At 31.5% G+C, this 27,225-nt stretch overlaps 2 protein-coding genes across 3 annotated transcripts; one reads left to right on the forward strand and one right to left on the reverse strand.

Annotated features, from left to right (window-relative positions):
• The first annotated feature begins 5,216 nt into the window (after positions 1-5,216).
• Positions 5,217-6,027, forward strand: LOC127128447 (protein SOB FIVE-LIKE 4). Its single transcript, XM_051057798.1, has one exon. It carries the CDS (start codon positions 5,459-5,461, stop codon positions 5,855-5,857), a length of 399 nt encoding a protein of 132 aa, XP_050913755.1. The 5' UTR covers positions 5,217-5,458; the 3' UTR covers positions 5,858-6,027.
• Positions 6,028-16,688: 10,661 nt separating this feature from the next.
• LOC127128448 (6-phosphogluconate dehydrogenase, decarboxylating 2) lies at positions 16,689-19,656 on the reverse strand. Of its 2 annotated transcripts, none has more exons than XM_051057800.1 (2): positions 19,511-19,656; positions 16,689-18,337 (listed from the first exon to the last, which is right to left on the reverse strand). In XM_051057800.1, the coding sequence occupies exon 2, from the start codon at positions 18,325-18,327 to the stop codon at positions 16,867-16,869; it is 1,461 nt and encodes a 486-aa protein (XP_050913757.1). In that variant the 5' UTR covers positions 18,328-18,337; positions 19,511-19,656; the 3' UTR covers positions 16,689-16,866. The 2 variants fall into 2 exon arrangements, with proteins under 2 accessions (XP_050913757.1, XP_050913756.1); XM_051057799.1 differs by having other exon boundaries at positions 19,405-19,572.
• Positions 19,657-27,225: the final 7,569 nt, after the last annotated feature.

Consider the following 27,225-nt stretch of genomic DNA (forward strand, 5'->3'; position numbering starts at 1 on the left):
TAGGGATAAATATTCAACTAAGAGGAAGATAAATCTTGGTGAATTTACAATATCAGTCATTCCAAAATTTACAATATCATTCGTTCTAGAAAAATAGCTCTTTGTGACTTTCTCGAAGTGCTATGAATAAATTGAAGTTATAGAAAGTACAAAAATATTTAGAGAGAGAGAGAGAGAGAACTTGTGATTCTGGATGTGAAAATGTTAAAGGATAAGCCTCTATTTATAGGATAAATATTGAAATAAAAAAGGAAAAAAAATCCTTGGGCCAAATTAATGTCTCAATCGATTGGGTCCTCAAGTCAATCTTCTTGAGTGAGCAAAATTAATCAATTAGCATAGCCCAAAATGGAAATTTTTGATAGAGAGTCGTTACCAATAATTATTACATTGTCCCAATTGATTAAATACACAATTTGAATTAACCAAAGTGATTTAGAATATGTCCCATTCGATTGGGCAATTCAAAAAATTGTCCAAATCATTCTAACAGCTTCATGATTCATCTTGCTAGAATCCAAAACATTTTTAGGTTATTTTATTTGAAAAAAGGCTTTTTAAAGTTTTTAGTATGTGTGTGTGTGTGTGTGTGTGACATAATCATACTACTTTACGAAAAAATCCCTTGTGTTTTTACTAAGACACAAATGGGCGAGCTTTCATAATTCCTCTCTTTAACACTTTGAAGCTTCAAGACTTTTCTGAACATGCCAATCACATAAGAACTTACTTGAATCTTATTTAATATGAGGCTTGATATTTCTTGAACTTGAATGCCATCATCAGAGGATAGGGATCATCAAAACCCTAGTTCATCAACTTGATTTGGAGGGAGAGCTTGAACAAAAATCTTTATATTTCTTTAACCGCTTGTCATTCTTGCTTGACTTTATGCTTTAGGATCGGACTGGTTCTCTATAAAACAAAGGAAATAAAATATGTTGAAATTTAAAAAGTTAAGGGAAAAGAGAAGACACCATGATTCATAGAGGTTTGGTGTAATGAAGTGACCTACTCCTCTCCCTAAGACTTGATCTTGATAGTATCCAATAATTCTTATATGCTTTTAGTAGGTTGTGCTTAAGAACCCCCATACACAAGGAAAATGGATTTTTCATGTTAACTTCCAACCAAACAATACACAACGAACTGAAGCGGTTAGTCTTCCTTCCAAACACGAACTTGAAGTTGTTAATCCCAAAACAAAACTGATATTTTCTATGGACTTATCTCAGACTAAAGGTAGAGTTTTGAAATGACTATCCTCTGAACCGGACAGGGGTTTTACACGGGTTGACCTCAAACTGAATTGAGATTTTACACCAGGCTAATCTCAAATCAATGTGAAGCTTTTGCTCGGGATGAACTCACTAACCAAACCAAATATTTATACAGGATGACCACAAACCAAGTTGAGATTTTACACTAGAATAATCTCGAATCAAGTGGAGTTTTTACACAGACTGAGCTCACAAAGTGAAATGGCGCCTTAACAACTAAATCCCCAAACAAAGTTTTAACGAGTTTGGCTTTAAACTCTAACAAACATTTCCTTTAGGATAAATATTCAACCAAGAGAAAAATATATCTTGGTGAATTTACAATATCACCCTTTCCAGAATACAAACTCTTCATCATACACAAAGACTTTCTCGAAGTGCTATGGCTAAATTGATGTTAGAGAAAGTAGAAAAATATTTTTTAGAGAGAGGGTCAGGTGTGTGAGAGAGAAGTCATGATTATGGATGTAAAAATATGAAGGGAGATACCTCTATGTATAGAATAGAGGTTGACACAAAAAAGGAAAAAAAATCCATGTGCCAAATTAATGTCTCTATCAATTAGGTCCTAAAGCCAATCGATTGGGTGAGCAAAATTAATTGATTTGGAAAGCCTAAAATGGAAAGTTTTGATAAATATTCATTATCTATTATTAAGACATTGTCCCAATCAATTAATGATAAATTTTGAATTAACCAAATCGATTTTGAATATGTTCCATTCGATTGGGCAAATAAAAAAATTGTCCAAATTATTCTGATTTTTTCCTGATTCATTTGGCTAGACTCCAAAATATTTTTAGGTCATTTTATTTGAGAAATATAGTCTTTTAAAAAGTTTTTATTATTTATGATTTAGTCATACTACTAATACGCGACAAAGAGAGATTTCACACATCCTCTCTTTCACATTTTTGAAGTTTCAAGACTTTGCCGAATATACCAACCACACAAGCACTTGCTTAAATCTTCTTGGAGATAATACATGAAATGTCTTCATGTTAAATGTCATCATTAGAAGATAGAGATCATCAAAATCTTAGTTCATCAACTTGATTCAGGGGAAGATCTTGAACCAACATCTTTGTGCATCGTTAACCGCTTGTTTTTCTTGCCTGGCTTTATGCTTAAGGATTATATTAAGTCTCCATAAGTTATCATCAAAGGTTGAATCATCCTCACAAGTTGTAATGAGTGAAGTCAAGTTTTCATCATCAAAAGCAAACCATGATTGTCATATTTAGCTTTGATCACTTCTTGAATGTCCTACAAAACATGGTTCCACGTCATTTAACTTGGCACGACAATAAGGCTCTAAATTAACGATCTTATTATAGAAATTGCACTCAAGATTGTACGATTAAACTTCTTTCTATCATAAAAAATATTTTTAAAAGATCTTTTAGTTTATAGCCTAAGTCATTTTTAAAAAAATAATACCTTTATTAGATATAATTAAATCAAGCTTACCTTTTTTCTTGGTGAATTTTCCTAAGGTTTCATGCAAGCTGGTTATTTCAATTTTCAGAGATTCGCATGACTCACATTTACTTGATTTTAAGGATTCTTTTCTAATACTAGCAATTTTTTCACCAAAATTTTTATTTTTATTTTCTAAGAATTCAATATACTCCTTAAGGTTAACAATTTTTTCTTTAATCCTTAAGGTTAATAATTTTTTTCTCTAATGTATCATTATATTTAGTGATCTTAACACTAAACTTAAACAATTTATTTTACGTTAAAGAAGTTACCTCAATATCGTCTTATCTTGAAGCTTTGAGACACATATGATCTTTTTTATCATAATTTCCTCTTCGAGAGGATACTTTGTTAGAGCCTTATGATGTATCAATGGATATACCTTTGAATACATTTGAATCCCTTGTTATTGATCTCATTGAGTTTTCATTTTCTTCTCCAAATCTCTTTTCTGATGTTGATCTTTTAAAAACTCTATTTGTTGAAGTTTCTTCACGTATTCTACATAATCAAGCCTCTTCATTAATGATATGGCTAGATGAAACTTCTTCATATTTCCAACAAATGATGACTCTTTGGATGATATTTCATTTATTTAAATTGTTTGTTCAAAGAATTCTATTGATGTTGATCTTTCACTTTTATCTTTGAGTATTCCTCTTGATAAAGACGCTGATAAATAACATGAATATCTTTAGAGTATGTTTGATCTTTCTTCTTCTTCTTTGTGTAACTAGATCAACTCCTTGAGCTTCTCGATGATCTCATCCTTTCTTCTTTTTTTCTTAAAGTTCAACAAATGCATTATTATCTTTTGAAATTGAGGTTATATTTGATTTTTGATGCCAACTCTTAATTCTTAGATAGTTGTTATATATAAAATTCCTAACATAATCTCCAAGAATTTCAATGGTTGAGCATTATCTATAAAGATTACTCTCATATTCATTTGATATTTTAACTTTCTAGACTTGTGTGTTCATTCTCTCTTGTTTAATCTTGAATGAGACTCCAAAAGTTATCTTAAAAATGTCTCATTTTGCTAGCATATCATTTTGATAATGGACTTTCGAAAAGAAGTCTCAATTTCACAAAGTAGTTTTCATTATGCAATCGAGATCTTTGACCAAGATATTGAAACACTCAATGTAATTTCAAAGTGACTCCTTTTTTCCTTAAACAATGAAAACCCATTGTTTCTTTGGTCTTAGTGTGTCAACAAGATGTTGTGAAATAGGATGTAAATTATCGACAGAACTTCCTAAGATCCAATTAAGTTGAGTTTTGAACCACGTCATAGCTCCCTCCTAGAGTGTTAATTGCTGCTATTTTCTTTGTAGGAACCATTGAAAAAAATGTTTGGTTTTCTTCCAAAGTAAAAAAAAAAAAACCTTATGTCCCCCGAGATTATGTCCAATTCAAAACATATATCAAATGTAGTTTCTATAAAACTACATGTGTTTGTTTATATTAGAAAAAAAAAATCAATTCTATTTAAAACCACATTTATCAAAAACATTAATAAATATTATCCCAAAACATGCCATTAGTAAGGTTACTACAATTGTCTAACATTGTGGTTAGCATGATCACATCCCACCTAAACAAAGTTTAGCCAACAAACCTCACCAACAACAACCTACCATCACTTATTTTAAAAGTTGATTGAACACTTTCAAGACCAATGAATACATATCAAACAAGATTAACAAACTTTTCAAAAAAAAAAATTTACCATCATTTTTTTCCACCACCAGTATCCGGCTCATTTGACCGCCTAATCTGATTCAGGGTCAGTTTCGGCATCAAAGTGGTTTAAACCCCCTCCCGATCGCGATCGCAATTGTGGAGGTTCAAACCGTGTTACCATCAATTTAAATTTGATTATGCACATTCCTATTCAATTTTTGCATGTATGAAAATCATACTAAATTACAAAATTTCAATCCAACGGTCACTAACATACTGAATATATGAAAATCGTGACTATAGACAAAGGCGTCTCAAGGTTTTCTGAACCTCTGAATGTTTGTCAAGCTTAACTATAACAAAACTAATAGATATTTATTTTACCACATTTTAACTTGTCAAACATTTTACGAAACCTTACTTAATTTTAGTTTAACTGGAATCAATTTTAAACTATATACGATAATCCATTTTGTACGTCTTAAAAAACAGAATGTAATTCGAATTCATGTTATTCCCATACAAGACAAAGAATATCATGAATGACAAATACTTACAAAGTGAGAGAAAAAAAACACATTAAAAAAAATCACATTCAAGACCAAAGATATTATTACATTCTTTCCAGTTGTGCACCTTATGCTATTGGAAAGACATCTGTATTATACAATAAAAGTCATATTTCAATTTCAATGACAAAAGCATAAGTTAAAAATAAATAAATTATTTATATACACATCTTATGACTCAACAAGATGGTAGCCCCAACATTCCTTTTGTTTAATTGGTTCTTCCAAAAATTATTTCAAGACTTTTATAATACAAGGAACCTTCCTAGTTTCTACTTAAAATTTAAGCTCTTTTTTTTTGCAACTACCTTTTGCTTCTTTATCCAAATTATTCTTTTGTATCTCAACAAGATAAAGATTTTTAATATATAGTTTTTTTTTAATTCATCATCTATATATTTTCTTTCATTCTTTTCTTCTTCTCCATCTTTAAAAAAAATGGATTCTTTTAAACAAATTTGGGGTGCTCCTGAGGGTTGTAGTAGTAGTGAATCTGGTTGGACTATGTATATTGATTCTCCAATGCAAGAAGATGAAGCTAGATGCAGCAATGAAAATGATGGATATCATCATAATCATCATAATCATCATGAAGTCTTCGGCGAGAAGAATCGGAGAAAGAAGAAAGTCGATGAAGAAGAGAGCGACGATTCAATGGCCTCGGATGCTTCGTCCGGGCCGATGAATTATCAAGAAGGCTATGGTCGAGGCGGACAAGGTAGGAACGGAACATCGGCGTCGAAGAAAGATAAACAAGATCATGGAAGTAAGAGTTGTTCTAAGAAGAATGGAAGTAGACAAGAGAAGAAACGTGTTGATAGTAGAAGTAAGAAATGATATAGAGAAAAATGTTGATGTTTTTTTTTTTTCATTGTGTATATGATGCTTGGGATTTTTGGAACCATGCATCTTCAAAATTTGGATTTGTTGATTTGTAATCATAGTTCTCTCTACTCAAAGGAAATATTGCTAAACATTCTTTCAAGTATTGAAATCTTGAGTTTTGATGTTTCATCTCTCACACTAAGATAGATCTCTATGTTGAGTGTTGTGTCATTTCTTTATGTGATCTCATCAATGATATTCAAACCAAATAAAACAAGTCTCCAAGCTAAAGAATTGATGGTTTTCTTGAGAAGAAAATCATATAGAAGGTCAAATCCTATGGAGCACCAATAATCTTGTTATTGACGTATTTGTTGATCAGTGTCAATGTTCTATATTTTGACATTAACAAATATTTGTATCTATATCAGTAATTTATTGAATCTTTTATTTATTATATTATCTTTTTAACCGTCTAAATAAATGAATGAATTTCATTTAAAATCAAATCAAATAAGAGAATATGAATTCAGTTCATACCATAGTTAATGAACTCCAGTTAAAGTCAAAACAATTCAAACCGAATTCGATCCATAATAATAATAAGGTTTAAATAGTCTTTTGGTCCCGATAAGTTAGTGAATTTTTTTATGTTGGTCCCTGTAATTTTTTTTTGTCTAATTCCCTATATCTCACTTTTTTGTTGGTTTTAGTCTCTAAAAACAAAATCCGCAAGAAAACTGCGGATTTTCCGATAGATTTTGAGTTTTGACTTTAGAAAACTGTGGATTTTCCAGCAGATTTCGGCTACTGTCTAAAATTTATCAATTTTTATGATGATAGAGTAAATATATAGAGAAAGTAGATGAAATTGGTTGACATAAAAGAAAAGGAGCAAAGAGTCCAAAAAAGGATTTTGGATAGTATATGATAGAAGAAAGTGATATATTTGTATGAAGAACATGGTAATAATGATATTATGGATGCACGTGTTTGCTGCCAAAATAGCTAGGAAGAACTAATGGGGTATGCTTTGCTGGAAAGTGAGTAAGGTTTCAAATAAGCTACACAAATGACAACTAGAAGCAATAAAAGCCATTTTGTTTGGAATGACAACTTTGTAAAATATGGGACACAAATGTTAACAGCAAAGCAATGCCAAGTTTTAGGCTGTATCAAGTGACATGAAAACATGAGGGTACACATGACCTAAAAGGAATCAATGAATTTCATAAATTAAATGGTCACATATGCATTCATAGAAAACCAATGGAAAGAGAAAGAGAAAGAGGGTCTTTTTAGTTTTAGTTTTTGTGTAAAATACAAGATTCAAAAGAGTGTTTCTCTTTTATCCACGTTTGGCAAAGAGTAGGTTTGGGTTTTCTTGTCAATATTCAATGAATTGTGCATGACTAGTCATCATAACCACCAAGTAGTACAAATTTAGAACTTAGAATCTTGATTTATTTTCAATTCGAAAAAATATATGATAATTTACGCAAAAAAATAGAAGGCGTTTGGACAATAAATCTGTTTTTTTTAGATGTCAAAATCAATCTTTTTAAAACCTGCATTCATATAGATTTATGAAATATAACATTGTTATGCAAGACTCTCTAAACTTTGTCAGAGATTTATTGTCTTTGTTGTTAGAAAACTAAAAGTGTTAAATGCAAATAATATAAAAACATGTGCATGTTTATCTCGCAGTAAAACTCTTAGTCCTCAATCTCACAAGTGGAAAAATCTCAGTCAAATAGATACATATATTACTAGAAATATAGGTTATTACATATTAGTCATAGTAAGATAGTAGAATATATACTAGTAACTCACTTGGACTAATATGTATTAACCTATATTTCTAATATATTAGAAATATAGGTTAATACATATTAGTTTTAATGAGATAGTAGTATATATACTTGTAACCATCTACACCACATATTCACCCAAAATCTTAAGATGATAGGTGGGTGAATTCTCTCACTTATAAATGCTCAAATCTCCACATTTTTAACCAATGTGAGATTATTACTCACACTTACTACATTCTCAACACTCCCACTCAAGTGGAAGCTCTTCTTACTTCCACAAACTCTTGCACTGCATTGAACATTTTTTATTCACCGCCTATGTGGCGCCATTGACACTCTTCAACGAACCAAAGGCTCATGATACCATGTGTTGGGGGAATTTTTCACTAGAGAGCATTGAAAATTGTGAGACATCTTCTTTTTTAGAGCAACACTTTATAAATGAAACTCAATAAATAACCCTAAGATTTGATAATAACAAGTAGGGATGAAAATAGGCTAGGTTAGGCTTTAGAAGGTCTGAGTCTGGCCTACGATAAACTTACAAGGCCTGAGTCTGGCCTATGGCCTACTATATGCTCTCTTTTTTTGTCTAACCTGACCTTTGTAAAGGCTTAGTTTGGCCTGAAAGCCTATTTAAAAGTCTGTGTCTTATTAAGGTTTTTAATTAATCTATATTACTTAAGAAGCTTTATACGTCGGTCTATATATGCATATATAAGTCGACCTATTTAGTATTTTTTTTTTCTAATATATATGCATATGTAGGCCAACCTATTTAGCATTTTTCTAATATATGTGCATATATAGGTAAGTCTATTTCGACTATTTTTAATATATATAAAAATATAGGTCGGCTTATAAGGCTTCATAGGCTTTTTTTAATAGCCTAAGTCTGGCCTATTTAATCAAATAGGCTTTTAAAAAAACCTAAGTCTGACTTTTTTATTAAATAGGCATGGTCTGACGTGACCTTAAATAGGCTAGAGTATAGGCCCCTGTAGGCGGTTTGCCCTACTCTCATCCCTAATAACAAGGAAAGGAAATAAAAAGATGAAAACTGAAATCGCAAATCAGAAGAAAATGTCAAATCAAATTGAAAATTGTTGATTATGCTTCTACCAAGTGGTTAAACTTTGAAGTATAGTTTAAGTTTGGTGGTTAAGTTTTTTGTCCTTTGTTGGCTTTGTTGATGTGCTTCTATCATATGATAGTTAAGCTTTGTGCCCTTTGTTGGCTTTCTTGATATGCTTATATCTTATGATAGTTAAACTTTGATTCTTTTGTTAAGTGGCTAAGCCTTGAGTTCTGACTTCTACTTAATGGTTAAACTTTTGTCTTTTATGGCTTTGATCTTTTATCGATGTATTTTCGACTTGATTTGATGTATTCCTCATTTCAAGTTGGAAGTGTTGTGAACACCTTCCAACTTGCGGGGGACTATTAGAAATATAGATTATTACATATTAGTACTAGTGAGATAGTAGTATATATACTTGTAACCACCTCATTAAAAGAAGACTTTTTACTCGTTTTATAATATTCTATTTTGACTAATGAAAGGAGTTTGAAGTTTTTCTCTCTTTTCTTCCATGGATACCATTTCCCTTAGCACACATGTTTCTTTTCTATCCACCCCCACCTATTCATACACCAAAACTTTTGCTTGCTAAAATGTTGATATTCCTTTATATGAGTCCTTTAAAAGATTCACAAGTAATTTATTTTTTTACAAATACTTACCGCTTAAATATATAAAAAATGACATCCCTAACAAATACTTGTGTTTGTCTAAATATATCATCCAAGACATCCATAACAAATGTTTTTGCTTGTCTAAATATTGCATCGTTAAGTTTATTTGTGATTAATTAAGTGTATTCTCACTTATAACCTATGTTTCGCTAATATTTCAAACTAAATATGTATTTTGTATTAGACGTTTGTCAATATTCAACACTAATATTTTTAATTAAAGATGTCTTCGGCCCTGATATTTTAAAGGTTTAAAAACATTTTTGGTTTCCCTACATTAATAGTTTTTAATTTTCAACCCCCCATTTTAAAAATCATTTTTTGGTCCCTGAACTTTAAATCACTCGAAATTTAGTTGGTCCCCTTCCAATTTTGCATAGGTGGTAGTCTCATTAATGACATGGCAAGTGCACTGTAGAGTCAAGTCATATTTGTTTCAATATTTTATTTAAAGTAATTGTTTTCTTTACTTTCGTAATTATTTTAAATGAAATAAATAATTATGCATTCATTTAAATGAAAGGAAACGCGTAAGATGAATAAATCTAAGAACACGAAGAACACATGTTCTTCTTCCTCTTTATTACCTGCAACTCCAACAAACCCTATATTTGAAATCAACGAAGACCACGAAGAACACATCTTCTTCTTCCTCGTATTCTTCCCCCAAACATCATCCTCAAACCGAAAATGTCTTGGAAATCTGTTAGCAACAGTAACAATAGATTTCATTCGGTGAATTACGAATGCAAATGTGGCCTTGATGTTCCACTGATGACAACATTGGTTGATGCGAATCCAGGTCGTCACTTTCATGGTTGTGGGATGTATAAGGTATGATTTTGTGTTTGCTGATTTTGATGTTCTTTTATTTTAAGAATGTCATCATCGATGTTTCTTTTTCTTCTACATTTGTCTTCAGCTACATGATTAAAAGAAGTGTAGCCATTTTGTTTGGTTGAATGAAGAAATGAATCCTAGAGCAAAGAAAATTATTTTCTCATTAATGTATGATTTAAATGATGAGAAGTAGAAGGTCAAAGATGAAAATATTAAAGATGAAGATATGAAGATGAAAATGAAATTTTTGAGCAAGCAATTGAAGTTCAATTGGATGATCATCATTAGTGTGTTATTTGCCTTAATTGCTTCAATACTAATAAAATGGGTTTTTAGTTGATTATGTAGTATTTGATTAGGTTTAATTTAGTAAGATCCACAATGTTCTTGATATGTAATTTGTAGCAACTCCTTTTGGTTGGTTATCCTTTTTGGAAAATAATGCTTGATCCCCTCTAATAAGGTGATTATAGGTTTGTCTCTATATTCCAATATTGCCTTGTTAAATGCCTCACACATGTTGTTGACTTATAGATCACACTTTGTATATGTCTTGAAGTATGATATGCTCCAAAGGTGTGGAGGGGTTTCTGACATGCCCTTCCAGGCACTTTCATTTAAAGCTTCCATTCTCTGCATTGCTCTTCCCATGCTGGTATTTTTGTTGACCTATCTGCTGCCCACGTGACTTCTTTTAATTCCAAGTCAGGGTAGTTCTTCTTCCAATTAACATATAGGTGTTTGACACATTCTATGTTCCACACGGGTACTAATACCTTGAAAGGCAGGGTTGCTGACACATATAAAGGCATAATTAGATGTAAGCAAATTATATAAGACGCCAACAATAATTAAGCTAGATAAGATAATTGTAAGTATGAAATGTAATCTAAGAGGGGGTGAGATTAGATTATCTGATATTATTGAAAAAAATTGATTATTATTGTTAGCAATGATGTTCGTAATTTTTCAGATCTGGTGTAAAAGTAAAGGTGCTGAAAAATAAATGCAGAAAGTAAAGAACATTAAGATATATCCTACTTCCCCTTTCCAAACAATGGTACTTCAGTTCCCTCACACCTCGCGAGAGATTCACGATGTCAGATATGTTACATTTGATCAACTTGACTCTCTTAACTATCTAACACGATCACAGATGCACACCACCTTTTGATTTTACAACAATAAGAGAAAGCACATCACTTTCACTTGAATACAATGATCACTAACACTTAGTGAATAATACATAATTTTGAATAAGTAATGAAGATTGTGTACCTTTATCAATTATGAGAATTGATCTTCCCTTTCAAATAGATAATTCGCAATCTATAATGATGCTATAAAATTTTATGGAGAAAGTTTCACTAAGTTTTTGCTTCAAGACACTTGGATGAAAATTGAGAAAGATATGAATTTGAACTGTTAGAAAGAGGTGTAAATTTGAAAATCTGAATTCACAACTATTTATACTTGAATTATACATTTTGAAAAGAGTATAATATCATGAAGCATTGTTATGATTTATAGATGAAGTTTAAAATTGAAACATTATCGTAATCAATTGCAGCTGAGGCTGAAAAACTATTTTTCAAAATATTAGTGGTTGTAACTTGTTATAGAGTTTGGTTAACCGGTTACAACTGCTATGTTTTTCAAAAATACTGAATCTTTCGTTCTTGTAACTGGTTAACACATTATTGTAACCGATTATAGCTGTTTGAAAGACTAAAAACCAACTTGTAACCACATGTTATCAAATAAATTAATTTCAAAACATGTTTGTATGATTAAAAATGAAAGATGCAAGATTGTTCTGAGTACTATGGTAATATACAAAGCTCAATTGTAACTTGTAACTTATTCTTAAGATCAATCCATCAAAGTTCAATATCATTTTGAAGATTGTTTGATTTCCAAGTCTTGTCACCATAGATTCCTTTGAGATTAGAACTTTTTTCTTCTTTGATAATGCATTTGATTTGGATACTTTGTCTTCATCAAAACATAATATAACGTTGAAAAATTATCTTCACAATAATACCTTATGTTGGTCATATATAAAGGCATATAGCCTATGATTGAATTCACTTAAGTCTTCAAGAAGAAGGAATAAGAACTACTTCCATGAACTTTTGATCTCAGCTTCAACAACAGCATATACTAACACCGAATTAAGTTGGACTAGTTTATTTTCTCAAACTATTATTAGTGTATATTTGTCTTATTTTTATACAACTCGTCCTTATCATATTATGCGAGACAATCTTATTAAAAATCAATAAAAGAACAGTGTTATCGATTGTTCATGACAGAACCATGGCGAAAAGTCTTGAAGGCCAAAATTCTGTCAATAGGTCAATAGCTACCGTATCCGTCTTAGTGCAGCCATCCTTCACAAAATGGTCACGACCGCAATCTGCCATGGTGCCTTCGTGACCTATTTGATAGTTATACATCTCTCCAAACATTTATCTCTTACAAATGATTAAACCAGAAATATTCATGCACACATTCTCTGCATTGCTCTTCCATGTTGGTATTATTATTGCTCTACCTGTTGCCCACATGACTTCTTTTAATTCTAAGTCAGGGTAGTTCTTCTTCCAATTAGCATATATGTATTTTAGACATTCTATGTTCCACGCGGGTATTAATACCTTGAAAGGCATGAACTAGTCTCTGTCACATATAAAGGCATAATTAAATGTAAGCAAATTATATAAGACTTTAACAATAATTAAGCTAGATAAGATAATTGTAAGTATGAAATGGAATCTAAGAGGGGGCGAATTAGATTATCCGATATTATTGGGAAAAAATTTGATTATTATTATTAAAATGATGTTCTTAATTTTTCAGAACTGATGTAAAAGTAAAGGTGCTGAAAAATAAATGTTGAAAGTAAATAACATCAAGATATATCATGGTTCCCTTTCCAAACAATGGTACTTCAGTCCCCTCACACCCCCATGAGATATTTTACAATGTCAAATAAGTTACATTCGATCAACTTGACTCTCTTAACTATCTAACACAATCACAAATGCACACCACCTTTTTGATTTTACAACAATAAGAGAAATACAATGATCACTAACACTTAGTGAATAATATAGAATTTTGAATAAGTAATGAAGATTTTGTACTTGTATCAATTATGAGAGTTGATCTTCCCTTTCAAGTAAACAACACACAATGTATAATACTTAAGTGATCAGAATTTGACAATGAAACTTTAATGATGCTATAAAATTTTATGGAGAAAGTTTCACTAAATTTTTGCTTCAAGACACTTGGATGAAAATTGAGAAAAATATGAATTTGAATTGCTAGAAAGAGGCGTAAATTTAAAAATCCAAGTCCACAACTATTTATACTTGAATTATACCTTTTGAAAAGAGTATAATATCATGGAATGTTGTTATGATTTGTAGATGAAGTTTAAAATTCGTTGAAATCATATTGAAAACGAAAAAGTCTCAGTGCTTCAGTGGTAATCGATTAACACATTATTATAATCAGTTGCAGCTGAAGCTGAAAAACTATTTTTCAAAACATTAGTGGTTGTAACCAGTTACAGAGTTTGGTTAACCGGTTATAGCTGTTATGTTTTTAAAAAATATTGAGTTTTTCATTCTTGTAACTGGTTAACACATTAGTGTAACTGATTATATCTGTTTGAAAGTCTAAAAACCAACTTGTAACCACATGTTATCAAATGAATTAATTTCAAAACATGTATGTATGCTTAAAAATGAAAGATGCAAGATTGTTCTGAGTACTATGGTAATATACAAAACTCAATTGTAATTTGTACCTTATTCTTAAGATCAATCCATCAAAGTCTAAATATCATTTTAAAGATTGTTTGTTTTCCATGTCTTATCACCCTCTTGATACTTTATTTTCATCAAAACATAATATAACGTTGGAAACTTGTCTTCACAATAATACCTTATGTTGGTCATATATAAAGACATATGATCTATGATTGAATTCACTTAAGTCTTCAAGAAGAAGGAGTAAGAACTACTCCCATGAATCTTGACATATGATCTATGATTGAATTCACTTAAGTCTTCAAGAAGAAGGAGTAAGAACTACTCCCATGAATCTTTGATCTCAACTTCAACAAAACAATAGTGTTATCGATTGTGCATTACAGAACCATTTCGAAAAGTCTTGAATGTCAAAAGTCTGTCAATAGCTGTCATATCCGTCTTAGTGGCGTCTTAGTGCCGTCATCCTTCACAAAATGGTCACGACCGCAATCCGCCACGGTGCCTTCGGTGACCTATTTGATAGTTCTACATCTCTCCAAACATTTATCTCTTACATATGATCAAACCAGAAACATTCATGCACACATTCTCACCACTTACAAACCTAGCATGCTTCCATTAAAAATAGTTTATTTTCACATACCATATTCATGTACTAAATTTGTTAGTCACAACATGAAGAGTGCTTCATGATTCAAATAGATTCTTGCATATCAGTTAACAGAAAACAAACTATGCACAAACAATTAATGAGTAACATGGAAGATTCTCTCTATTCCATATGATCCAAGTTCTCAACTTCCATTTACAAACAAGTGGTTCACAACAATTATTTCAATTGAAAGTGATCTTTAAACCCTCTAGAGATTTTGTTTCAAGATATTATTTTCTAAAAATAGTTTATCATGAGCTTTGCCCACACCTGTTTCAGCCAAACACCATTACAGGCTTCTCAATCATTGATCTCATTATTGACAAAAGCCATTAAAGGCTCTTCAATCATTGAGTTCATTATTGATACGAAGACTTCAACAAACTCAACAGCAGCAGAAGACAAAAGAGAGAGTAAAAGTTAAGAAAAAAATGGATTGACAGAGGTTGCTTCTTAGTTCTAACAACCAGAACAGATATAAGTTGGAAGTTGGAAAAAAGCAAAGCATAAAATAACCGAAAGAAGTACAAGTCGGTTTTGTATTGTTGAATTAAACCTAACCACATTCTTAACATGATATCAGAGTCTGATGACCCACCTGCTATCGAAAATTGAAAACCAAAGAAAAATGAACAAAAAGAAAAGGGTGCAATTTATTCAAGGGTCATAATAAAAGGTATGAATTATGCATGATCCACTCAACTTTGAAAGGCAGATTCTTATTTGTCTTTGTCTGTGGAACAAGGTACAGAAAATCAAAACTCGTCAATCTCAACAGGTATGAAATTCCAAAAGTGTGCAACAATTAATAGAGCATAAAATAAAGTGACAACAACAACCAATATTAATCCAATTAGGTGTAGCTAATTACATTAATTAATCAAATTCATTGCACATTGGTATCTACTAAAAACCAAAAAACTGAATTGTCCATTCATAAATATAAAATGGACTTCTTTTTACTAGCTTTGGCTTCTGATAGGAAGTGATTAGCTAGCTTTCCCTCTCTATCTATGAAGTACAGACTCAAACACGACATTGACACGTAAACATCAATAATAGTTTAGAAACTAAAGTGATCGAGTGTAATCAGATGTGTCGGTGTGGTGTCGTGTCTTTGCTACACAGTACTTAAGTCCGTGTAGAGTGTTAATGGTTCGCAACAATTGGACTTGGAACCACCTAGCAATAGTTTGGACCACAACAATTTGGATAGAAAGTTGAACTGGAAACAATGTTCCTAACCTCGGAGTAGGACTGGTCACAGTTAGGTTCCGGAAAGAAAACGGAACCTAAATGATCCGTTAAAATAGTTTGGTTGAACCAAACCGAACGATAATGATTCATTCAGAACTAAATTAAACGAGTACAAAGGTTTGATGCACCTGTTCTGTGTTTTCGAATGAAACCAAACCTTTTTTGAACTAAAAAACAGAATTGCACTTTTCGAACCGTGTAAACCGAATTGCAGGTGATACGGTATTTCCACCTTCGTCGTGGTACTGGTTTCTTCAGCCTCTGAACCACAAACACTGCACTTGATGTATCCAGTGGTGACGGAAAACTTGTGCAATACCTTTACCTAAGACTCAAAATTTATACTAAAAATTCGGTTTAGCAGAAATACAACTAGTAAACAATGTTACCGGTGATGGATAGCAGAAAGCCAAAAAAAACTCGCCATTGTAAGCCGCAGTCCTTCCCATATTGACTATGGCGGTAATACAAAAATTCATCGTTGCAGTCCACCATAGCCGATATTTGGCAAAACTTCGAGCCTACAAGCATCAAGACTAGAATGCAATTAAGAAATTAATATTCTTAGTCTAGAGACATTATTAACATTCTCTATCAATGAATATTTTACTGTCAGTAGATCAATACTAAACTCAAGATCATAAACTTGACAATGGAATAAAATTCAATTTCCGTGGTAATTTTATTAACTAAAATCCATACAAATCCATGGTGCTAGAGGAAATCTAATCAAAATGTGAGGCTCATAAAAATACATTATAATTATTAGAAAACCAAAATCCAAGAAATTTATTAGGACAGAATAATATGAAGTTCAAAACATTGCAAATATTACGTAAGCTTAACTCAGCATACAATCTTGAGTAGAAAAAAATACATTTATTAGGAAATCATGAAGAGTTTGCATACAGTAATCTAAATTCTTGACTGCTTGGCAAGCTTGAACCACTCAGTATGGTAAGACCCGTCGATATCAGTCCTTTCATAAGTATGAGCACCGAAATAGTCTCGTTGAGCTTGCACCAAATTAGCCGGCAACCTTTCCCTTCTGTAAGTGTCGAAATAAGCAAGACTAGCAGACATACCTGGGATGCTGATACCAGAATTGACAGCAAGGCAAACAACTCTCCTCCATGCAGGTTGGCGATCGATTATTTCCTTTGCGAACTCTGGATCGACAAGAAGGTTTGCCAAATTGGGGTTTCTGTCGTATGCTTGTTTGATTCTGTCTAAGAAAATAGCTCTAATGATGCAGCCTCCTTTCCAGATACGGGCGAGTTCACCCAATTCCAAACCCCAACCCTTTTCAGCGCTCTTTGCACGGATCAGATTCATTCCTTGTGCGTAACTGCAGATCTTGGCTGCGTAAAGAGCCTTTCTAACATCATCAATCAACTGCTTCTTGTCTACTTGTTGGTCGGTCAAGTTCTCGCTAAGGCCGCCTGATTTAAAGATCTTTGCAGCTTCGACTCTTTCGTCTTTCAAACCACTGAGGAACCTAGCATCCAATGAAGCTTCAATGGTGGGAGCAGCAACCGATAATTCAGCGGCTTGCTGAACAGTCCACTTACCGGTACCCTTCATGCCGGTTTTGTCGAGGACCTTGTCGACAAGATATCCGTCACCTTTATCATCCTTGATTCCAAATATATCCGCAGTGATTTCAATCAAGAAACTCAGAAGTTCTCCCTTGTTCCATTCTGTAAACGCACTTTGTAGTTCCTCGTTTGTTAACTTTCCAACTGACTTCAGCACATCGTAAGCCTCGGCAATCAGCTGCATGTCACCATATTCAATTCCATTATGGATCATCTTCACGAAATTACCGGATCCACCTTTACCGATATACGTCACACAAGGACCACTATCAGGAACTTGAGCTGCCACCTTGAGAAGAATATCTTCGATGTATTTGTAAGCCTCGATAGAACCACCGGGCATCATAGAGGGACCACGTCGAGCACCCTCCTCACCACCCGAAACTCCCATCCCAAGGTAGAGCAGACCCAATTCAGCTACCTCTTTCTCCCTCCTCTCGGTGTTCTCGTACCATTCATTACCTCCATCAATTATACAATCACCTTTTTCCAAGTATGCAGATAGAGTCTTGATGGTCTGGTCGACAGGTGCACCGGCCTTAACAAGCATTATTATCACCCTCGGTTTTTGAATGGAGTTAACAAAGGCTTCAGGGTCATGGAAGCCATATAGTGGAAGATTTCCTTCTTGTTTTGCTCGTTCGACAGTTTCATCAACCTTTGACGTTGTTCGGTTATAAACAGAAATGGGGAATCCTTTGTCAGCAATGTTAAGGGCGAGATTTTGGCCCATAACAGCAAGTCCGGCAAGACCTATCCTCGTAAGTGTTGGAGCCATGATTTATTTCCTGTTCAATGATTTATACGCTTATAAGAACAAAGGAATTCTATTTCAACGAGAAAAAAGAGTTTACACTAAAACAACAAAAGACGATTAGAATTCGATTTGGCACTACATATATGCCATCAATAAAACATCAACCAAACAAAATCAAAGAACCTGAAACATATTCCAAAATATTTCAAGATATTTACACATAAAAGTTTAAAGATTTTCCAAATTTAACGTTACAAAGATCGACTAACGAAAATGATCTTGTGATCATCATAGTACAAAACACCAAACTATAAAACCCGCATAAATATCAAACAAGCACCATATCAAGCAAGGGCTATGGCCTAAACAAAAGCTCACAAAATGTATAAAACAAAAACAATTAGTGTTATCAATTGCAGATGACAACCATGGCAGAAATCCACAATCTGTCATTTTAATCTGCCATACGTACACAAACTGGCCATGGCAGTTGTCAAAAAATCTGTCACCGCAATCCACCGCAGCACCACCATGGCCGATATTTGACAACACTTAGTACAATATCTTATGAAGCACAGACACCAAAAACACGACACCGACCCTGATACATCGATTCGTAGTTGGTGTGCAAACAAACACAGACACTGACACATTTTTTTCAGAGGTGTCCATGCTACAAAGACAATATCAGAATTACAATTCAAATCATCATTTAAACATCAAGTACAGTAAGATAGACCAGCTTTGCAAGATCTCACACTCCCTTTTTCAAAAAATAATTTTTTTTTCAAAAAGAAAAAAGAGATTAATTGTTATACATCAAATCACATCTCACAAGATATTTAATTCTGCAGATATTTGCAAACTAAATAAAAAAAATGAACTTTACCATACAAACTACAGACAGAGTATAAAGCAACAAAATCCTGATGGAAAAAACTCATCTAACTATACAAATCAAGGGTTTCAAACAGTAAAATCCCAGATCAACAATCAACAAAAAATTCACAATAACAACAACAATTAACATCAAATTGAAGCTCATAGAAACCCTAAACACTGACATAAAATCAGATCCAAAAGCAAAAAAGAAAGAACCTGAAATTGAGACGATTAAGAGGAAATTGAGGAGTGTGAATGAAATAAAATAGGGTATGAATAAAGTATGAATATATAGAGTAATTGAAAAAGTGAGAAAGATTACCGATTGAAAAAATGAATATTAAAATCAAAGTTTGAAACTTGAAATTCAATGGTCGAAGATGGCTAATGAAACCAACCAACCACCAACCTTTTTCGGAATGAAAAGGAACCAATTTTCGTATCTATTGATGTTCGGTTATAATATAGTTTTTTATTTAATTTTTTATGGTGGAGTTATTTTTATTTAATTAAAGTCATAATAAAAATAATTTTATATTTGAATTTAATAATTATTTAGTATCATGATATATCAATAACTTAAAACTTATCGTTTATTAAAATACATTATCATGATTGATTGGTAGTCTAAAACTAATTTAATATATATATATATATTTTCTTTATATTTTACTATAAAAGTTCATTTATCATTTTTAGGAGCTGAAATTTTAGTCAATTATTACACAAAAGAAAAATATTATTTATTATTATAATTTAAAAATTTTAGTAAAATATTGAATTTTTTTATCTAATAATTCATTGTTCAGAATTTTACAATAAATAATTGAAATATTCTAGTTTGAAGTTATGTTACTCCGATTAAATATTCTTAAATGAATTTAAATGATGATATAAATTTATTTTACAACTATCACATATTAGTTAATCATAATTATTGATTTATTTGTTTAAAAAGTTTAATTTTTATTTTAATTTTTTTAAATAATATATTTAAATAATTACCATTTTTATTGATGGTATAAATGTTTGCATAATAATTTAATTCTTTTTAAATTTTAATATATTTATATTAGTTTATTAGAAATAAAATATGCATCAACAATGTAAAATTAATAACTAATCAACTACCACACTTGTATTTTATAGTTAATGTATTTTAAAATTACGTGAAATGAAAAATTAATTAATTTTTACGGGATATCAATGTGAAACTATTTTATTTAATCATTGTACTATCTTTAATCTTTAATTTATTTATATTATTATTTTCAAAAAATAATATGATTTATAAAAAAATATATTATTTTATGAATATTTTTCTTTATCTTTTATCTTTTTAAGGATATATTATTTGGTATTTTAACAACTATAAATTATATATTTTGGTAACATCGAAGTCAATATATTTATGTTAATTATTTATGTTATTGTTTTCATAAAATAGTGTGGCTTATAAAACAATATTATTATATGAATGTTTTTATTTATCTTTTATCTTTAAAGATATTTCATTTGGTATTTAAATTTTTTAGTAAATTATGCATTTTGGTAAAATCGAAATTAAGGAAAAATTTAGAAAAAGTAAATGTATGTACAATGAAAGTAAACTGATTTTATGATTGTTAAAATAATTTTAAAATATCATATAAATTTATGTTATATTTTAATTTTAAGAGTAATAGTAAAATATCATTAAATGAAACTAAAATTATTATTATTATATTATTATTTTTATTGTTAAATTGTCGTTGTTGTTGGAGGCTTGTAGCATGTGGTCAAAATTTTCTAACTTTCAAACTATGCCGTGAGTGGGTTAGGTAGAACAACTCCGATGAATCTACGCCGTTGATTTCATCGCTATCACATTGCTGGTTGAAAATTGGGTCAAACTAAGGCCCAATAATATAATTCTTTAGGCCTGGTCTATTTTGGTTTAGTGTATTTTATTATTATTATTATTATTATTATCAACTTTAAAATCATGATTCTAGTAGATTGACTATATAAAAAATTATATTCTAATTGTTATATTTTTTATTGACTGGTTTAAACTTTCAACTCTTGAATTATGTAAAATAATAGTAATTAGTGTTGATAGTTTAATATTATGCAAGATGTGACTTTTTTTTGGGGAATAAATTTTAAAAAAATGTATTAAATTATTGTCGATTTGAATTTATTTTTAGCCTTTTGAAAGTGAATTTTTTTAGAAATGAGAGGAATATAAGTAATTAAATTTTTGGTACAAAAGTACTAATTGACTATTTAATAGAAGTCGTATGGTTAAGAGAATCCAAATAAAAATCAAAGATTGTGTGATGTTCACACTTTCTTTACCATGTGAAACTCAAGTAGGATGAAAATATAAATGTTTCTTTCTTTGGTTTTGTAGTTTTTCCTTTGACTTTTGTGTGTTTAAAGAAAAAGAGATTTCAAAGTGTAGTAATTATGATAGATGAGAAAATATGTTTATTTATGAGTTTAATTGATGCATTGATAATGTAAAGAAATTTTATACCATCATTTAATAAAAAATTATTAATTTATTAAATCATTTAAATTGTTTTAAAATATAAATGTAATTTTACGGAATACACGTCGTTCATTGGATGACTATATAAATTGAATTATGATATAAAGTTATTTTAAACCGTCGGTACATTTCATATATTTTCTTTTTATTTATTATTATGTCTTCTTTTTATTATTTCAACTTAAGTTTAAATATCTAATCACTTATTCTCGTGTATCAAATTTAGTATCAACCTATATTTAGTTTTTATTGTATATTTGTAAGAGGTTTCCATAAATATTAAAAATAAAAATAAAAAGTCATTTCTTTTTTAAAAACATGTGTATCGAATAACTTATATGTAAGTTATCTGATTAACAAAATGAAGACTAATAAAATACTTATAACCAAATTATCCGATAAAGATTATAATATTGAATAACTTTTATGTAAGAAAGTTGGGGCATATATAACATTACCGGAATATTTGATTGCAAATTATTTGGTAAAGAGAAATTATGCATTGAAATACATTACGCAAAGTTATGCTTTACACAATGGTAGGGGTGTGAAATGCTTCAATTTCGAAATACTTAATTATGATGATAAAAATGGAATAGTAAAATTATTTGATAAGTAAAAGGGTATAATTGAAATATTTTAAAAAATGTAGGCGTAGGTATAACACGCTAAACCCCGAAACTTATAAATAAAGCATTACACAAAAATTTAAGTTGTCACCAACGACATTCCTTCGAAAATATATCAAATCATTTGAAACTACTCAGGGGAAAAACATTTTCATAACAACTTCATAAATAAGTTATAAACTCCAAAACGAAAAAAGCAACATCAACTTCAAAAATATAATGACTCTCGTCCCCGATGTTACACATAAAGAGCAGTAAACCACTAACGTATTATAAAGCGAATAAAAGAAAAGTGAAGAGTAGCTTCAAAAATCCACCTTCCAACACACTGCAACAAATATCACTCCTGAATATTTGCAAGATGTCCATGGTGGAAAATATGAAGCAAAGGGTGATAAACAATATTCAATATAAACAGTGTAAAGAATGCTAAGGTAAAAAATATACAATAAGCACACATTCATTACACGATCAACAATAACATAATGTCACACACATTCATATCAACATGTACATATTCTCAACTAATCAACTACATATGCAAACATGTATGCAATGTACTCCACAATTGACTTTATGCATGCGGTACCATTTATGAACACTCGGGTTCATCTGATTGCAAATCGTTATCATCACCATAGGTAACGCTTCACTGATTCACATATGGAACCAACTACTTGCTCCTGAATCCCCACCATAGGACCAGAACATGTCAAAACTAGATTGAAGTCCATACACCATAATGCATGACTCTCAACAACATGCATTATCACCAAAAGGTTCACCAGTATAATCACCATGGGTTTATCATCGTTATGCACAACATCATTCACCATACGCAACAATTAATCAATGTTACGACATTCAACAAACAACATAAATTCAATACATTCATATTCACAGGCATTCAATCATGTTAATTCATTATAGTATCAACATAATCATTAGGCAAACACTATTATTCGTTAATCGATCATACATGTCATCACATACACTCATACACTAGACTAATGGTTGCAACTCAAATATTTCATCAAGCATTACCATGAGGTAGCTCTGCGTGTTAGCTCTCCAGCGCTTCAAACATCGTCTCATTTGGACCAATGGAGCGAAGGTTACAGCCAAAATCGTCAAACAATACAACAAAGGGTAAAACAATTTTTTTCACAAATTGGCATATGACAATTGATTGTCATAGGATGGCAATCAATTGTCACTAAGAGGAATACACTACTAACTTCCAAAAACAAGAAATTAATTGATTGTACCCCCTGAATCAATTGTGATGTTAACTTTTTTCAAAATTTAATAGCATGCAATCGATAGACTACATGTTGCAATCGATTGACACCCTTATTTGTATACAATTTCAACAAGTGCAATCGATTTGACTTTAATGACAATCGATTGTCATTGCTAAATTTTCCAAAAAAACAATTTTCTTTATACATTCATCATCTCCTTCCTCTCTAAACCTTCATACATGAGCCCAATCAATTTCTCCAAAATCAAAAGACCCAAACATGAATTTAACATTGAATCATATTATCACAGCCATCGACATGTTACAACACATGTTTTCATAATGATTCATAGTAATTCATCAATAATTTCAATAACAATTTCATCATCAATCATGAATGCAACTCGAACATTCAAACATTCATCAGTGGCAGAATTGTATACATGCATATTCATGATAATTCAACATAGATTTGGCCATAGAAACACATGTAGACACATAATCAATCAACAAGTTCCAGATTTCTATCACAAACAATTCATCAAAGCAAATCATGAAACTCTAGTGAGATAACAACCTCTCTTCTCTACCGCATCATGCAATACACACAAATTGAGAGCCATTTATCCCCCCTTACTTTAGATTTCCAACAACCATGGCAAAATTGTTAGAATAAGATTTTGGTTCTGTAATTTATCTCTAAGTTTTGATGATAACAAAGAGTGAAACATTTTGGTACCCTAATAAAATTCTCTAAGTGTGCAGGACTCTAACGAAAAATGAATCTGATGAAACAACAGTTGATGTCACATAAAGTCTAGAACAACTGACTTAGAGTTAAAGGTATTCGTTCTGACGCTGAAGACAACGATGTCTAAAAAATCACCCACATAATTTGTCATCTGAAAACTCTAGAAACTCTGCATCTGAAGACATATGAAGGATCCCATATATGAAGACTCTGAAGACCCTTACATCGAAAGACTATCTAATTGGAGATCAGTCAAGAACTTCTGAAGAAGACACAATAGACAACTATATGAAGAATACAAGATCTAAGAAAAGAATCTGAATTTCGCGCACTCTGAATCACGCCCAACAGATCAGAATCAAGAACTTAACAAAGAAGTATTCCAAATATGGTATGAATGTCTATATGGATAATATTGAATACTCTCTAAAACTACTACGAAAAGGACAATAAAATTAATGTCATTAAGTCCCATATTGGCAAGATATCAGCATGAATGCTCCATTCAACGGTATCATCTCCAAGCACTATAAAAAGGCCTAACTATCATCATACCAAGACATGAAGCTATTACACAAGATTTCTACACATCAAAATCAAGTCATACACTAAATTATTATTTTACGTTATCACACGAGTTATTGCTCTAAGTGTGATCAGTGATCATTGTTCTTACTGTGTTCATATTGCTTATCTAGAAGCACTAAACACTTTCTTGTAATTCTAAATAGTTGTTATAAAATTCCTCAAGTGACTTGTGAAGTCTGTAGACTTGAAAGGGCTAAGAGATCAGTGTGCTCTTAGACATTTGATATAATCTTTCTATATTATTGGATTAAGTCCTTATTGAAGGAGAAATCACCTTGGTCGGATGGACTGGAGTAGCTTTGATTTTCAAGCGAGCTAGGATAAACTTTTGTGTTGTTTGTTATTATCTTTATGTGTGTAGCGTTTCCAAAAGTTTTTATTGTCCGTGAAAACAATTCAAACCCCCATTTCTTGTTTTTCTCTACCTTCAATTAGTATCAGAGCTTTGACTCTATTATTGATTTTTGAATCAAACACTTAACAATGTAGAGAGATCCAGTGTGAGAAAAACATCATGGCCAACACCAACAAAAGAGATAGCTACAACGCTAATCCTCCAGTATTCGATGGAGAGAAATTTGATTATTGGAAGGACAAAATTGAAAGCTTCTTCCTAGGCTATGACGCTGACCTATGGGATAACTTTACGAATGGTTATGAACCACCTGTATATGCTCCTGGTATTGTCATTGCAAGAAACAAAATGAGTGATGATCAGAAGCGTGACTTCAAGAATCATCATAAAGCCAGAATTATTCCGTTGAATGCAATATCATACAATGAATATGAAAAAATCACCAATAGGGAAACATCTAAAGAAATATTTGATTCCCTAAAGATGACTCACGAAGACAATAATCAAGTCAAAGAGACTAAGGCTCTGGCCTTGATCCAAAAATATGAAGCCTTCAGAATGAAGGATGATGAAGTTGTAGAGATAATGCTTTCTAGATTTCAAACTTTAGTTGCTAGACTCAAGGTTCTGGAAAAAGGATACACAACTGCAAACATGTCAAAAAGATTATCAGAAATCTTCCAAAGAAATGGAGACCTATGGTTACTTCCTTAAAGTTATCCAAGGATGTGAACAACATAAGCTTAGAAGAACTCATCAGCTCCCTCATGAGTCATGAGATAGAGCTATAGGAAGATGAACCTCAAAAGAAAAGCAAATCAGTGGCTCTGAAGTCCAGATCAGAAAGATGAAATCTAGAAAGGAACAAATCCTTTCAAGCTGAAGAAGAAGAAGACGGTGACTCTGAAAAGGAAGATTCTGATGATGAAGAAGAGTTATCTCTTTTATCCAGAAGAGTCAAACAACTCTGGAGAAAAAGGAATAACAACTTCAGAAAACCCAGATAGAAGGGAGATCGTTCTGAGTTAACTTCCAGAAGCAGACTAAACAAATAGGTAACATGTTATGAATGTAAAGAACCATGACACTACAGAAATGAATGTCCAAAGCTCAATAAAGATAGTTCTAGAAAAGAAGGATTCGAGAAAAACTCCTTCAAAACTAAGAAGGGGCTCATGGCCACCTGGGATGACTCTGAATCTGACACTTCAGAATCTGACTCTAAAGAGGAACATGCAAATGTTGCATTTATGGCTATCACATTCGAAAGTTCATCCGAAAAAAGAATCTGACTCTGAAGAGGTATTTTCTGATTTCTCTCACTCTGATCTGGAAGCCTGTTTATCAGAATCTCTAAGCTTTTATTAGAAGCGTCGACAAAAATTCAAGATCCTAAAAAGGGTCCATGAAGAAACTGTTGAAGAGTGTGATAAGCTTGAGAAAGAAGTTTCTAAACTTAAAGATAATATTTTTGTCCTTGAAAAAAGAAAATGAATTTTCAACCAAAAAAATGCATAAAACTTGAAGAAACTATTTCCAAATCTCCACCAACTTCTGACACCATCATATATAAATATGAAAAAGCTTTTCAGAAATTTCTGAAAAATGGGCTTGAAATAAGCAAAATGACTTCTATGATTTATGGTGTTAGTCACAATAAAAAACGAGGAATTGGGTATGAATCTGATGAAGATGAGTAAATACCTTCTACAGAAGACAAGCCTAAATCTCCTTTTTCTTATCATTACACACATGCACAAACATAAAGATTTAATAATGCCAGAAAACCCAAAGTTTCCAGAGGGTGAACTAATCATAAAGGACCCAAAAGATTATGGGTACCAAAAGATAAAATAGTATATGTTGCATATATCTTGTGTAGCAGAGTTAAAACTCCAATCATGGTACCTGGGCTCTGAATGCTCGCGGCACATG

This window comes from Lathyrus oleraceus, chromosome 3 (genome assembly GCF_024323335.1).
Source record: "Lathyrus oleraceus cultivar Zhongwan6 chromosome 3, CAAS_Psat_ZW6_1.0, whole genome shotgun sequence".
Lineage (NCBI taxonomy): Eukaryota > Viridiplantae > Streptophyta > Magnoliopsida > Fabales > Fabaceae > Lathyrus > Lathyrus oleraceus.

Bases quoted from the DNA above. Each gene is read 5' to 3' on its own strand.
- LOC127128447 (XM_051057798.1), top strand. From the start codon at position 5,459: ATGGATTCTTTTAAACAAATTTGGGGTGCTCCTGAGGGTTGTAGTAGT.
- LOC127128448 (XM_051057800.1), bottom strand. From the start codon at position 18,327: ATGGCTCCAACACTTACGAGGATAGGTCTTGCCGGACTTGCTGTTATG.